The 16384-nt window shown below is 45.6% G+C and overlaps 1 protein-coding gene across 5 annotated transcripts in view; it reads right to left on the reverse strand.

Moving 5' to 3' along the window:
* Positions 1 to 803: 803 nt before the first annotated feature.
* The window catches only part of SNX19 (sorting nexin 19), a 36581-nt gene continuing 21000 nt past the window's right edge, over positions 804 to 16384 (reverse strand). For 3 of the 5 annotated variants that reach the window (XM_057552468.1, XM_007183335.3, XM_057552467.1), the window contains 3 exons: positions 2962 to 3146; positions 2083 to 2170; positions 804 to 1146 (listed from right to left, as the gene is read on the reverse strand). In XM_057552468.1, coding sequence (XP_057408451.1) covers positions 1014 to 1146; positions 2083 to 2170; positions 2962 to 3146 — 406 coding nt within the window. In that variant the 3' untranslated portion in view covers positions 804 to 1013. The remainder of the gene's footprint in view (positions 1147 to 2082; positions 2171 to 2961; positions 3147 to 16384) is intronic. The other 2 variants (XM_007183337.2, XM_057552469.1) reach the window with 1 other exon arrangement.

The following is a 16384-nucleotide window of genomic DNA, read 5'->3' on the forward strand; positions in this document are numbered from 1 at the left end:
TCAAGACTAATTAGATCCTGAAGGAACAGGAAGTAAAAAGCTGTTTCTGGGTAAGTTGCTAATGTTCTTGGTTTAGAGTTAAAGTTCCCTGCCAGAGACTTGCGGAGAGAGAACCCTCACTCCTCTGGGCATTCTCAGCCAAGGAGCAAGTGCTTCCCTTCCCTTGGGCAGCTCTGGGCTGAATATGCAACTTGCCATGCAACTGGGTTGAAGAAAGACAGAGAAGGCCACAAAGGTCGAAACTCACTTGCTCTTGGGGAGGGGGTTAGAAAGCTAGTAGAGAAAACCTGCGGTGCAGCTGTCTTTCAGGAGAGGGTATGGAGGGTGGGACGGATCTACCAGAAGTGCTGTCGGTCTGCGCTGAGGTCTTTGGGACAGGAGGAGTGCAGCCACCCAGGGAGAAAGCCTGCAGTGACACCCTCTGCGGGGCCGGTGTGCTGGAAGGAGTGCCTTGAGAAAGGTTTCCCTCCCTCTTGCGGGGCTGTTGGGAAGCTAGGTAGGACCAGGGGTCTGGCTTTCAAGAGTGGCGCCGAATGAATTTTTAGTTTCCTGGTGGGAACAGAGAACTCAGAAGATTGTCTTCTCCTCTAGGAAAATCTGGCCGTGGTTTTTCCCCTGGTCTCCCGAGAGCGTGCGCTGGTGGGTGAGGCACACGTGTGCACAGGGCCAGGCTGTCGGCAAACCACCTTAGCGAGGAGGGCAAAGGAGAGGCAAAAGGGGCTCATTCCTCTACCTCACAGCTTCCTTTTCCAAAGGAAGCAGGATCCACCCACCAGCCAACAGTCCAAACACCACCAAAGAGGCATGGAAACAGGTATGCATGCAATTGGTACATATACCCCCTCATCGCCTGCTACAAATGGAGTATAAGCTGGGGGAGAACTGAGCCACTGAGACCCCAGGCCTTCTGAGCCACAGCCCAGTTCCAGAGGCACAGCCCTCCTGCCTGGTCTCCAGGTGGCAGAGTAATGCTCCCTTCCTAACCTTCGAAGAAATGGGTGAATAACCTCTGGCTAAGGGGAGATGCCCATCTTCTTGGGGCTGCCTGGGGTGTCTGTGGCAGAGCTGGTCACGGCGGACTCCTCAGCAGAGGCACTGAGATCCAAGAATTCCAGGATGATGTCCCAAAGGCAGTAAATCAAGTGCCTGAAACAAATGAACAAAACAACTTAGAGGAGGGTCTGGCTCGGTCTAGAGACACCAGATCCTGTTTATGACATTTCTCTTCCCTCCCCCTTTCCCCTCGACCGATAGCCTTAGCGGACTCCAAACACCAACAGCTGGACAAAGCCTCTGCCATGAAATAGAAGTCTGCTGAGCTCACAAAGGCTGTGGCCCCAGTGCAGGTGGAGATGGTACTTGAGACTAGATGTGAGGGAATTCCGCATCGCTTTACAGCTAGCTACATGAGCACATTGGCACCGCTCTGAAGAACTCTACGGGGGGGAAAAATCCCTGTGATAACAACTTACTAAGAATTTTCAGGTTACCTGTGATGAGGTAAAGCCAGGAGCCTTGAGGTGCGAGAGTTAATAGACACGGGGTGCTGCAGGGCGGGGGGTGAGGGGGAGTGGACGAGCACTCAACACGTGCAGAAGATTCCATCCCAAGGCACCAGCCAGGGGAACACTGACCTCTCTGTGCTATTCGAGGAGGGAGCACCAGCATTTCTGGTCCCCTTATCAGAGGCCGACTCATCATCTTGTCTACCTCACATCAGGCAAAGACCCATGCTGAAAGTACTGCCCAGGCCAAGGGCTGTTCTCGAGATGCTCACAGGGGCAGGCAGGTGTCAGGAAGAACAGGCCTGGGGGCTGACAGGGCCTTTTCAGTAGCTCACGTCGGGGCCTGCATCGAGTTCTTCCAAATGCAAACGGTGGCTGGTCCCACCAGCTTCCGGCCACCTGACACCTGCTCAGAAGCCAGCAGAGTGGGTTTTACCCAGCGTGCGTGGACCTGGTCATCACACTCTGGGGCCAGGGCCCAGGGCAAGGAGAGACTGCGGCACCGTTCCTCTCAGTGAGGCTGTTCACCCAGAAACCCGAGATGCCTCAGACCAGAGGCGGCTTCAGCTGTGCCCACCTGTTGATGAGGGGCTGCTGCAGTGACTCCAAGACAAGACTCCAGCTCAGCCGGCATTTGTTCACCCCAAGGATTCCTACCACGATATCTGAAGAGGAGAAACAGATGTGGTTTCAGTGTCACCGCTGAAGCTTTAGCTTCTAAGGGGTTTGTCGCCTCAAGATATCTGCTGTCTTTAATCATACTGGGTACTTCTGGCACACCTCTGAACCACACAGCCGAGCTAAGATCGTCAGAAAACAGGGAAAAGCCAAGAAAAATGTTTCTTAACTTTAGGTATCTAAATGAGAATGGGCCTCAAGAAACAATCTGGTAACCCGTCACTAAAGTGCAGGTACTTCTGATACAACAGTTTAGGTTGGAGAACAGAGGTTAATAAGAGTGAATAACACTGTCCAAGGGTAAGAGTTCACTACTGCACCCTGCTTCCCCCAGCACAGCCACAGGCAACAAACTGCCTTCCCCGCCCTCCAAAAAAACCACATAAAGCAAAGGGAAAAAACCTTTTTCAGAGTTTGTTTTTATCTACTGCTAAGGACCATGCACTTCACTCACTGGCCCCAAGTTAGCAAGCTCAGCTTCTGCAGGACCTGTATCATTTTCTTCCCTGGTCCAAAATGCCGTGAGTCGGCAGAGAGCCAGAAGTCTTCACCTGGCGGGAAAACGAGGACCTGCCCTGAAGTGAGCCTCCCCGTTCCCTCAGTATTGCTGCAAGTCCTGACCATCGTCCTGTCAGCCTCAGAAACGGTGGGTCAACAAACTTCTGAGTTTAGCCACAGTCCAGGCCCTTTTAAAAAACGGGGAAGGGGGTGGGCCATGGTGGTGAAGCCGGATGGGAAGGAAGAGTTACTGGTACAATCAGTGTCCGCGTCCAGTCACCTGGCAGGACTCCCATCAGGCTCTGCAAAGCCTGCTTCTCAGCAGCCGCCTTCTGCGCCTGGGTCCTTGCGGGCCGAGGACACTCAGGCAAAAGCCCGCCAGGCCAGATGGATTCCTGGAGAAGCCGGAGGTACTGCACCCAGCGCTGAGGACACGTCAGAGTAGCTACCTGCACCTCTAGCCACCTGTGGTCGAAGACAGAAGGGTCAGGTAAACCTGCAGGAAAGGACGCAGCGAGGCGTGAGTCACGTGAGCAATCAGAACAGAGCGAAGCCAAGTGAGCACCGACTCTCACAGGTGAAACCAAGCCAATCAACAACTTGGGATCACAGAATTTGAAGATGAGTAATGATACTACCATAATTATTCACTGAGTGTCTGCTATGAGGCAAGTGTAGTATTAGGGGCTTTAGAACAGAACATTAAAGGGGCCTCTGGCTCTGGGGAAGGCTGCACCTTTCCAACTGTCCTCCAGTGGAAAGCACCGGAACTTCTCAGTAACGTGTGCACACAGCCTTCAGAGTGCAGGGTTTGGTGATTTTATACACATCCCTCTCCCCGGCCACCCTGTACATATCCAGTTGCTCTTCAAGCCCCCAGGACCTGTCCTGAGGACTCCCTTCGCCTGCCCTTTGCTCCTTACAGACCAGGCCTTCTCCGTTCCAGTAACAGAAATCTGTCCCTCTGGCAAAACCTGTTCAAACTCCACCTCCTCCACGAAATCCTTCCTGAGCATTCCAGCCAGAAATGCTCTCTCTCCTCAGGCCTCCTTTGGCACTCAGTTCTAGAACACAGATTTAGCACCAGAATTTCACTCTGGAACATAAATTATTTTCTCATGTTATCTACAGCTTGACTTTTCCAACTAAATTGTAGCACCACAAGAGTTCCCCATAACAAAAATTTCCCAAGGTGAAATATTTGTTGATTGACTGACAATTGTTCTTATTACAATGAAAATTTACCCCTTTGTCTTGCTTTCAAAAACGAGTCAGTAATGCTGAGGGGGCAGGTATACCAAACCTGCAGTTCCTGCAAGGTGTTTCAACGTTAATTCTTTGTCTCTGCATTTTTTCAGAGTGATATGGTCACTAGCTGAGGTTTAAGACTGCAGAGGCCTCCTTAGGAGGTCCCATTTTGAGACTGGCATGGCTGTGGCTGTGATGAATGAACCATCAGCCACGTTACTCACGCACAGGAGACTCTATTTGGTACCGCACCACATGCAGCTCATGCCATCACTCTCAACCCGAGCTACTTGTCGCCCATCCAAGAGCAGAGGGGGCTGCCAACGCAAACTTTATTTAACCTCCACTCTGCCAGACAGTCTGCATTCCACTCAAGCTAGGCATTCCAGCTTTGGGGGCTGCAATCTCCCAAGCCCAGGGCTCACAAATGATTCTAAGAATAGGAAGTCTGAAAGGTAATGGCAGGGCAAGAATGGCAGACGTCGATGGAGATCAAGAGCGGCACAAAGCTGCTCTTGCCCAAAATAGCCATCACAATCGTATTGTTATTATAAGGGCTGCATCTCCTTCTTATAGGGCTTTTCATTCAGCGAGTCTAAGACGCCTGATGAAAGGGATCCAGTAGCAAGAATTCCTGTTCCTGTTTATAGAAGAGGGTCAAAGGGAGGTGGATGCGACGACCTGATCAGGTTCTCTGCAGGGAATCAAGTGACCCAACTCGTCTTCACCTCAAGCCACATACACTTGTGTGACTTTAGCTAAGGTGAAGGACGTGCACCAGCGTCTCACCTAAGTGATTTGAGGGAGAGGGGCAAGGACCTGAGAGTCAAAATATTTAAGTCCTCCAAAGGAGCCAGGAGAATCCTAAACAAGAAGGCTTCAAGCCAGCATTAGTTCTAGCTCAGCTTCTGATTCACAGACGCATACAACAGGCTGGCTTGCCCTTCTGTTTGCCCTTCTCTTTGTCCTCAGGAGCCAGTAGTACCTGTGACTCAACTCTTCAGAGAGATCTTAACATCCACTCAACCCTTCCTCGACTAAGCATAACATACGACAGCAAACCTGGGCACCTCGGTCACCTTCAGGGCACGTTTTACAACGTATGAGTCTCACGGTTTTGAGTCAATGGTCATTCACTCGATGGGAACAGGACCTCGAGCTGCATTTGGGCAAGGAGGTCCTCTTCCACAGTGACTTGAGTGTCTCATGCACACATGCTTGATGCAAAACAAATGTGTGCACGTGGCAAAATATAAACTTATACAAATACACTAGACTGTACCTCATCAAACTCTAAATGGGGGTGTTGGGAAGAAGAATCAAAGTGTGAAAAAGTAAGAGTAAGCTGTTCTTAACCTAGGAGTGGGAAGGTTAAAAAGAAATCTGTGCCTTGAAGCAAAAGGAATGGAACTTATGTGTCTGCAATCCAGTGTGTCATAACAGGTTTTCCAGCATCAGTTTCTGGAATCTGCTGCTATCACTATTAAGCTAACAGACAGCTCAAGTTTCAAGGGGGATATACACACACATATCCTTTGGACTATTTACTATTTACAAATTATTTACAAGAAATCATCTACTAAATACAAATGTTATTGTTTATGTAATACAAGATGCATGAGGTAAATACGCTAAAATAAATACGGTAGAGAATAGCCTCAACTAGCACTGGTTTTATTTTCTACTACTATTCTAGTTCTGATACTTGATTTAGATATCTTCTTCTGCCATCCTACCTTTTTCCCAAAGAAAAGAAGAAGAAAAAAAGCCAAACCACATCTGTTCTGTCTGGCCATCTCTGAATGATTCAGAGCACAAAGAAGCCTTACTAGGGGGCCCAGAATAGGCAATAAAATGAGAAAAAAACAACAACAGATGTACACTGAGACATGCAAGAGCCACTATGATGCCAGACGTGGGATGCAGAGATCAGGGCATCCCTTCCCCTGGGCGCACATGTCCAGTCCACGCTCAAAGGAACCTGGTCTGAAACAGCTACACGTGGAGGACGAAGCTGTGGCTAAAAAGGAGACAGTTTGACACTAGGGCTTAAGATGGCACTTCAAGGTGAGCAGAAGGTCATTTTCCATCAAAACAGCAGAATCAGATCTCAAGAGTAAGGGGAGAAAGCTTTAAGGGACCACATCTAATTAGCCAAATTCCCCTCGCTTCTTTTCTAAGATTGCTGCTATGGCTGAGTAGGAAGGCCCTGAATAAGTATGGCTTAATGGGGAGGGAGGGGGAGAAGGACAGTGAAATAATAACGGAAAATATTCCTAAGAGCAATAACAATATTCTAACAAAAATGCCTGGTGCAGTCTAAATGAGAGGCAGTAACGGGGCTCCTCCCTGAATCCTGTTCACCCGCTGGGCTGTACCTCTGTATCCAACACAAGGGCGACGGCGCCTCAGCCACTTACAACCCACCGGAAGTACCAAATACAGGTCAAAGAGAGAGAGAGAGAAAAAGAAGATGACATTAAAGCTTCTGTCACTTTAAACAGATCTACAGACTCCAAGTGTCCACTCATCCCGTCACCCTCAGAGGAGGGTTAACAGTCATTTAAATGGGTTGTTGGGCACAGGATATTTCTCAAACTGTGGCTGAACAGCATTAGAGGTCATGGCGTCTGCGCTGTGGTTTGTGACAACGTTTAAAAGAACACCTTAATGTAAATAGGTAAGAACAGAAAACATAAAAGCGCACCTCAAGTTTTGGGACCCTTTTACTTATGCATGTATATATGGATATAGCAGATCTGTATTTGTGTGTGTGTGTGTGTGTGTGTGTGTGTGTGTGTGTGTTCACAGTGGGTCATGATGTAAAACGTATTTTTTACTGTGAGATGAAGTTTAAAACGAGTTTGAAAAACATCGATATGGTATAAGGAATTAAGAGTTCCAAGAGAAGGAGGAAAAAGCTCAAGCCACCTTTTTAGCCTCCTGGAGACAGTCCCCACCTCCCCCCGCCCCCAAGCACCCTGTAAAATGTTTACAGTGGCATAAACCCGAAGACTGTGTTCTGTACCCACAGTCCTAGCTCACTGCTCTGAGCATTTGCTCATGAAATCAGTAGGCCCAATCTACTGGGTGGAGAGAAAGGAGATCTTGAGGATGATGGTGTGGGTCCAAGGTATTTCCCATTACACAAGTTGTTTTTGCCAACTTCACACCTGATAAAATTAACAGTTCCCTTCCCTCTGATTCCTTTCCCAGGCCTCTGCCTTCCTGCTATGGCCCCTTCGTGTGTTTACAGACAGTTCCTCCCTGTCTGTGCTCAGCTCTAGGCTTCCCAGTCCTACAGCAGCCAGACCCAGGTTGCTCGGCTGTGCCTGAGAGAGTTCAGGCCCTCTGACTGTGTATCTAGGTCACCATCCTTTCCTGCCCTGTGTGGGGAGAAGAATGAGGAGGAAATGAACTTCAAGGGCAAGAAACTCCTGTTTCTTCCTCCCAGTGACTATTGTGAAATCTAAAGTGGCTTGTAGAGTCTCACACAATTTCTTCTTTGACTTTTGCTTTCATGTTTTAAATCATGGATCCACATCTTTAAAACATGTGCTTCAAAGGAAGACTACTGACTGAACATCATGATTTAAGAATCTGAGTTCTATAGTTTTATATCTAGCCACAAACAGTTTTTGTTTTTGATTAGTAACATATAAGTTGCAGATACAAAATTAATATGCTTTAAGAACTGAAGTATTTTTAACCAAGGAGGTTAAAGAAATCCTCTGTTGAAGCTTAGAGGTTATCTTTTCCAATCTCACCAATTCACAAATGAAAACACTGAGAAAAAAACAAGCATTTCATAGCAAGAGGCTTATAGAAACATACAACTTTAGAGCTGGAAGGAAAGAGGTTACCCTATCTAACCTCCTCCCAAAGTAGAAATCCCCTGTGTGATATCATGGCAGAGCCAAGGGTTCTGGCCTCTGACTCCAGAAAGTTGGGCTTTTATCTTAGCTCTGCCACCAATGAGGAATGTGACTTTGGGGAAGTTGCGTAATTCCTGAAAAGGGTAATTTCAATTCATTTGGGAGGCTTCTTAAATACTGGCACCAAAATCTGCCTCCTTGTAACTTCCAGTCATTGCTCCTATTTATATCCTCAGGAGTTTAACAGGAGGTATTAAAGTTACTTGGTCAAATCTCTTTCAAAAGACAACACTATGCATTTTTAAATTCAGCTATTATGCTAAGTCTCCTCCACAAGGTATACATCTTTGATTCTGCCAACGTCAAGGTTGAGCACACAGAAGACACTCAACATCAGAGGAATGAAGGAGAGAAATGAACCATTCCTCATCCTGGTTCCCTCCTCTGGGTGTGGGCTGCTTTGTTATTCTCTCTTAAAATGGAGTGCCCAGAACCAAACACAACTTCCAGATGTGCCCTGACCAGCAAAAAATGCAGATTAGTGCCTTGCTTGATCCAGACACCATACTTCTATTAATATAGTCGAAGACCGTGTTGGCTTTTTGGGCACACACATCAAAGCACTGACTCATACTGAGTTTGCAGTCAATTAGAACCCTAAGTCCACATACGTACTTTAACAAAAAATCACATGCGCCTGTTAAGCCTAGACTTGTCCTTTTGTACTTGTGTAATTTTTAAAAAAATCTAAATTCTGATTTATAATATTTATTTCTATTAAATTCCGTCTTGTTTGCTTTAGACTATCATTCTAACTCTTTTAATCCTTTTGAATCTTAACTTCTGTCACCCAGAGTATTAATTATACCTCTAAGATTAGAGTTACTTGCAAATTTCTGATGAACAGGGTAAGTTCAATGCTCTTTCACTAGAAAATGCCCTCCAGGCTATCAATCTATTAGCTACTTGGGCTAAAGACACTCAGTTAGCCACGGACCACTTAAAAGTACCACAGTCCAGACCATGTATGTCCATATGGATATTAGGAAAATATGGCATAAGCTTGTTGAAATTCACAGACAATATAACAACCAATGCATTCCTTTCATTTAATGGTCTGATAGTCCTGCTAAGCAAGAAAGAAACCTTGCTAATCAGGCAGGGTGCATTCCCACTGAATGCACACTGGGTTCCAGGGCTTGCTGTTTCTCTTCCTGAGTGTTCACAAAACATCTACTTCGTAACCTACTTCAGAAATTTCCAGAGATAAATGTCAGGGTCAGGAGCCTATATCCATTTTTTAAAAGGCCAGATATTTGTCCATCTCCAACCCAACACATCTCTATACGGAAATTTTCTTAATGATCTTAGGCCTTCAATGATAAATACAAATTCTTTCAGTTCCATGGAACAGAATTCATATGGGTCAGGTACATGAGTTTTAAAGCAGACTGAATGCTCTCTTATTATTTTCATTCCTATTTTAGTCTTCAATACTAGTTTAATCACATTTGCTCAATTCTTCTTGTTAGACCCTTTTCCTTTACAGAAAAAAACAGAAATTAAATACCCTGGGCAAAAAGTATACCAATTCGTTGTTGAATAAATGATTTCTCAATGTAACCAGTTAATACTACAGCATCTGTTCCAAACAATTTACCTGTATTTTCTTTGTTCTTCTTGTTTTTAACATGTGCATTTATTTTTTGTTTTTTTAAAAAATCTTTTCCACTAACATTTATCCACAATGTCAGCTCCTTCTGAGTCAAGCTTTTTGGACACCATTCTTATCAGTTCTAGTTTCTGTTGTCTGCATTACTCAGTATGTGTCCCCTTTCTCTGTTTTTTTATATATGTTCATCTATAGTCTGATCTCAGTTAACTACTCTGGTTTCATTTGATGCTGATTCTTTTCCTTTCTTACTGGAGTCATGTGTTTGTTTATTCCATTTACTCAGTACATACTGGTTGAGCTTCTTAAAAGTACCAAAAGAATAAGATTGTAAAATTTTGAGGGGAGGGATCTCAATTCATTTTGGTATATTCCTCAGCATTTACTGTAAGAGTGCCCTTCACATAATAAGGCATCAAATATAGACTGAATGAATCAACCTTATTCCAAAACTCTCAGCGATAACTTCCAGTGTTAAAACTTTAAGTTCACTTGTTATTATGGCATATAAGACAGGATTCTCTGTTATGTTCTTCTGTGAACTCTAGTACCTCTCACCTACCTCTACTTTCCTCTCTCTGTCAGCTGTTTTCCATTACATCCATTTCTAGCTGTATCTGCGTTTTTCTTGCAGCTTCCTCCTCTTTGCTGAGTTGACGGGTCTCCCGTCAAGTATACTCTTCCTACCACCCTTGAGTCATGTTCTAACCGCAGTCAGGAGTCCACCAGGTGAGCATCGTTTGCCAGAGGAAGAAAATTTAAAAACCTTTCCTCGGTACCAGCTACACAATTAACTATTCATTCCACATTTTCCTTTTTCTTCCAAAGACAGAGCTTACAGATAAAAGAAAGGATGAAAATCTAGGCCTCCAAGTCCTGAAGTTTTCTACTAAAAATCTCAAAATTGTTAGAGATATAGTCCATGCTTCCTCATGTGTCATTATTTCTTTTTACACAAAGGTAGGTAATAATCTATTGATTTATTGATTTAATAAGCAACAAGAAACTTCCAGCATCACAAGTCAGACATCCTGTTGAGAAGGCTACTATGCTGTTCTGTTAGTTATGCTTCTCAATCCACAAGGTAGGAGACAGAGTCGCCCGGGACTTCTCCTCTCCTCCACCCCTAATCCATATGCCCCACGCAACACCACATAATTATTGAAACAATTACTGAACCTAGTTGAGCGACCTCCTCAGTGCTCAGTTTCTCATGAATTCATCACCCCTTTACTATCGCTGTAGCAATCACCTTAGTTTCGGTCCCCATCTCCTTTCATTTCTGTCAGTGTAACTCTTTCCTAATGTGTCTCCCCGGCTCTAACGTTTCTTCCTTCCATTAATCCTCGACAGCACTACTGAAGTGCTTTTTCTAAGTTACAAAGTTGATCATGTCATCATCTATTTAAATTCTGTACATGGTTTCCTAATAAATGGGGGTCGAATCCTACGTTCTTTGAATAGCGCACAGGGCTCTGTATGGGTCGGTGCCTACTGAACTCTTCGGTGTAATCTCTGGCCACTCTGGCTGCACGTCGTATATTCCCAATCGTGCCTGACTTCTTCGAGAAGAAGTGCACACAATACGCCACACTGCTTCACAGCTCTGCCTTCAATGCTCTAGTCTACAGTGTCAGCTCTCGATTTCCCTTCATCCTTTAAATCCTATCTCAGATGTCATCTCCTCCATAAGCCTTCCCTGGGCTTCTCATAATTTACTTAGTCCCTTCTCTTAATCATGTATGGAGTTCTTTTTAAAGTCCCACTTCGTACCATGACTCCTTACTGCTAAGACTGCAGGGCAGGAGTTTGGGGTCCTTTTTGTATTTTAATCACTTGACAGTGTCTGGCACATGGCAGGTAATCAGTAAATATTAGTTACTAAGTGAATCAATGGCGTGAATGGGACAAACACCGCTCTTAAACATGGCGCACAGCTCAAACTAAGCTGTGCAGACGGCAAACCTCCCAATACTTAAAGCAGCGCAAGAACAGTGAGCTCTTAATTATTTGTGCTTATGGAGGAGGACAATAATTTAAAAAAAAAGTAGACCATCTAGAAATCCTTTGTATTTGGCATTTGAGATGTATTTATGTAAGCATTTGGCAGATTTATGTTCCTAAGAACTTTTGTTTAGGCTAATATTAAAATTGAACTGTGTGCCAATACACCAGCTGTAGGGTGGATGTTATAAGAAGTATCCTGGGTAATAAGTCAGCTGAGCTACAATTATGAATTCGTCATGAATAATCCATGCAATTCACACCTGGTTATGTACTCCCCCGGAAGGGAAGAGAGGTGGAAGGCAAGGGAGTGGGTCAGCTGGGCTTCGTGTCTGGCACACTCCATAAATCCTAGAGAGGAGAGACAGCTGCCAGCAGTCTATGTTTTTGTCAGTTTTCCTGGCAAATAGGCCCAGAGGACAGAAGAGACTGAAAGTCAAACAAAAGCAAAGGGGTTATGCGGACCGTGAGTCACACTTGTATTCTGGGAAGTGCTCCTGACGGACGGAGCAGCATCGAGCCGGTTCCAACCCATTACTTGAAGCTATAGTAAGAAGAATACAAGGTAGCAGAATGTCTGGGTACCAACGGCCAAAAGCAAAGGTCTGGCTACCTTCCTAACAAATGCAGAATGAGAGGGAGCCGCTTGGGGGTTCTGTGTTCATGGGATAAATGAGATTGATGGCAAGTGGAAATGTTTAGAAATCTGTTCTAGACTTGAGCAGTGTGACACTTGTAGGATTCCAATTTTAAAGATGAGTACACAAATCTATGCCCCTCTGAAGGCCTTCAGGACAACTTTTCTCAGCCCCACACTATGTGGCCATAAATGTACCATAAACCAGCTCTGAAAACTCGGGACCGATAGACCTCAAAGCTGGGCAAAATCAGTCACACGTTTTGGATACCTGCCCGTTTTTCATCTGACCCAAGTAAAAGCAGCAGCAGGACGTCTTTCTCACAATCAGTAACTCCCTCCGAGTCTCTGAGCCACCGTGTCTCTCCTCCAAGTCTGAGAGGTTCCTGTCCAGAAGAGGCCAACACAGTTTTCACCCCAACACTGCACATAAAACTGGTCCATACCCTTCAGGGGAAAACAAGCTCAGTAGCCAGAAGAGCCACAAAGGCTTCACATAGCGTGTTGTAATGAGTGAAAACAGCACTGAAAAGCCACACACAGGATTAAGGCTGGTTTGGCCACTTAGAAGTTGAAACAACTCTCTGAGTTCTGGATTCCTTCTTAAGATTGATTCTTGCCTTGCTTCCTTCACAAAGTTAACGAGATGAAAGGAAAAAAAATGAAAGCATTTTTGAAAGTGCTTGTGTGTTTGTGTATGTGTCAGAGAAAGACTCCTTTGGATCCTCTTGAAAAATTCTACCAGATCCAAGGGACTAAATGATGGCAGGATGCTGAGGGAACTTTGCATTTCATGCTTTAGTTTTCCTTTTGTAAGACTTACTCTTCTCCTGGCAGGTTCAGGGATGTAAATATTAGAAGGGCGAACCACCTTGGTACTGTTTACAAAGGTTGAGGAGGGGCTCCCTGGGGTGATGGGTAACTTGAGGACACTATTTCAGAATCCTTCCTAAAACGAGACCTATCTACACTAAACTATGAAACAATCACCACAGGGATTGCAGGATCCAAAATGACTCCCTTTCCTTCTTTCCTTGGTCCCGTGTGAACAGCAAGCCTGGCTCGTTCTCAGTCACCAGGTAGCTATCCTGACCCTTTCCTTTCTCAGCGCCTACAGTAGGGAGGTGGGTGGGGAAAGGAAAGGCTGATTAAAATGGCCACGCATTCAGAAGAATACTGTGTCTGGTGGAGGGTAAAGGTCAGGGAGAGGGAGAGAAGCAGAGCTGGAGCACTGGGAAGAAGGGCAAGACACAAAGGAGGGCAGCAGCGGGAATTTAGTGGTTGTCTTGACAACCAGACCCCTGTTGTTCCCAGTGACTCTACCTCACAGGGAGATCTCCAGGCTCTGCTCTGGGCAAAGACGGTCACTACAGGAGGGGAGAAAGGAGGGGGACTTCTGGAGGAGGGAGAGGTGATAAGGAAGTATGTGCTCCACTTGATGCGCCGGCTCCCAACGTCCACAAATATTAGAGATCACAGATTTAAGAGTGTGCTCAGGCACGATTTGGAAGAGAAGAATTAGGGATGTATGTAAACAAGCAGACATGGCAGAGTTTCAAATTATGCTGTGAAAACGGCGAGAGTAAGCTGGAAAAGACCAGCCTTGAAGAGAACAAAGGATGAACGTGAGAAGCAGATGTTGAAGTTAAGAAAGCAGGACAAACATTGGCAGAAGACGGGGAAGAAGGAAAGTGAGTATGATGAATAGAATCACCTTGGGGGAGAAGAACTACCCGAAGGTATCTGTTCTAAGTTAACTGTCTACAGGCAGAATTTAAAAACCTTTCCAAACAGAAGGCTATCCATCCCGACACTAAGAATACAGGACACAGCAGTGACAACTCCAGAATCTCCACACAGCAGAGATTTTGGGGGCCCGACTTGTGGTTGGAAAACAAGAGGGAGAGAGGAGGAGGTGGCAGAGGGAGTACCTTGAAGCTGCATTTACACAGCAAGCACACTGTGTTTACATAGATTCTATATTTATGGGGGTTAAATCACCCCAAGAAAACCTTTGGTCCTATAATTATATCACTGTTAGATAAAAGTATGTTTCCCACCAGTTCACCTCGACTCCCTCCCTGCTCCAGTACCAGATAGGCTGCAGGGCACTTGGTGAAGTCTCCGTCTCAAGACAGAGGTAAAGGCATTAACATTGGCTCCGTCTCCAAACCAAAGTTGATAGGAAAAAGCCAGACGATCTCCACCCGTGGCTGAAAGCAACAGGCTGATAAGGTTCCCAGTATCAGTGCAATCTGACAATCTATACCTCAGTGACATGTGTATCTAGGACTCGGGTATCCTAGAAAGGCCTTCTTGAGCATAGGACCAACTAGCTTACAGAGAGTACTGACAAAATTTTTCAACCTCAGATGTCCAGCTGATTTTATCAGCTATAAAAACCCTGGTTCACTCTGGGTTCCTGAGTCAAAACGGTTCTCAACAAATCAGCTCTAGCACTGAAGCCCCAAGGGGCTGCTCCAAGGGGCACCTTCCGGCAGCACACACTGCTCAGAGAAGTGCGTGCTGAAGGACAATCAAAACAGGAGGAGGGGGAAGGATAAAAGAGACTGGGCTGGTCTCAAAGTCAAGGGCACGAAGGAGAGGGCAGATAAGCTGCCTCTGAATCGTGGAGCAGGACAACGAATGGTTTCATTACGATCAACACCAGGGCAAGGACCTAAAATTGCAGAATAAACACAGCTCCCTCAAAGAAGGTAAATAGGTATCGTTTAACCTGCAGCGCCACCTGGTGCCCAGGGAGAAATCCCATCCTAACTCCCCCAAGCAGCAATGGCCCGGCGGGCTTTCCATAATGTATTTAACAAAACAAAAGGATCCCTCTCTCTGCACACAGACACTCAGAAAGGGGCTGGCTGAAAATATTCAAAATATGTTTAAAGGTTACTTTTAATTGTAAGAGTAAAAATAATGTCCCTTTCCCTCTTTAAAAATGTTTCAGTGCCTGGAACATTCTTTACCCTAAACTGGTCTAAATGATTCCTCTAATGCAAGGTCTAGCTTTAAACACTTTCCTCTCTAAAGCCTACTTAACATTTTCCCCCAAGAATCCTTATGATTATTTTTTTTTTTACTGTGTTTATGGTCTATACTGTGTCATTTGACCTCGCACTGTTCCGTATTTCTGATTCTCACGGATTATCTCTTCTCTTAGGCTGAAAGGACCTTAACACAGAAATGGTACCATAGTAGGTCTGAAGAGCTAGCTCCCAACAGGTACTTAAGTAGACACAGGCATCAGATCTTACACAGGCTTTTCAAAAATTATCTGTAAAGAGATCACCATACAAGAACCAAATAAAGTGAGTTTCCTAGAAAGTAAAGGAAGAGGGCTGGGAGTACCTGGGTTAAGGGGCAGTTCCCTGGTTCTGAAGCTCTGAGTTTCTGCTCCGGGTGTGACTTGGGGAGATGTTAGGTAAGTATGTGAGGAGGACACGATGGAGTTCAGAGACAGCTAACATGAAGGAAGAGACCCTGATCTGAAGGATGCAGAAAAGGCCATCTGTCTCACGGGGTCTTTGCTACCAACAGATCACAAAGCAGGCTCACTATAAAGACCTCGCCCAAAAACCACTGCAATGTAAACACATTATCTACCCTACATCAGACGTGTGACTGCCCTAGCAAATGAGAGTCCCAAGGAAATGGAAGGTGGAGCTTGTAAAGATGGACGAGGACTCCCATTTATTGAGTGCCACATGGCAGGCATGCATCAACAGGCTTCAGTCACTTCATGAGCGAGGCACTGTTACTCCCACTTGGAGAGTAACTGAGGCAAAGGGAAGTTGAGTGACTTGTTCCAAGTCACATAGAGAGCAAGCCTCAAAGCATGATTTGAATTCAGACTTCAAAGCCCACATCCTTACTTCCCCCATGTGGAAGCAAAGAGGCTGAGAAGGCAAAGCAGCAACAGATGCTTCCAGAGGGGGCAAGCTTAGATGGGACCTCACAGTGGGAGGCCCATGATGGCAGAGGACACTGTGTTCTTCTGGAAAGGAGAATGCCCCCAGAATGGAGATGGCCCGAGGTCCAACCACGGCTCTGGGAATGGGAGCTGCCCAACTAAAGACCTGTGGGGCAGGCAAGGAAGGGGGTTTCCGTTTACATTTGTGTTTCTCATCCCCAGCAGTGCTGAGGAACCCGAGACTCTCACCAGTGACGAGGAGAGGGACCGATTCAACTGGAAGGGCATGTGATGTTCATTCATCTGACAAATACTAAGTGCCTTCCATATGCGTGACTAAGT

The sequence above is a fragment of the Balaenoptera acutorostrata genome, chromosome 9 (genome assembly GCF_949987535.1).
Source record: "Balaenoptera acutorostrata chromosome 9, mBalAcu1.1, whole genome shotgun sequence".
In the NCBI taxonomy this organism is placed as follows: Eukaryota; Metazoa; Chordata; class Mammalia; order Artiodactyla; family Balaenopteridae; genus Balaenoptera; species Balaenoptera acutorostrata.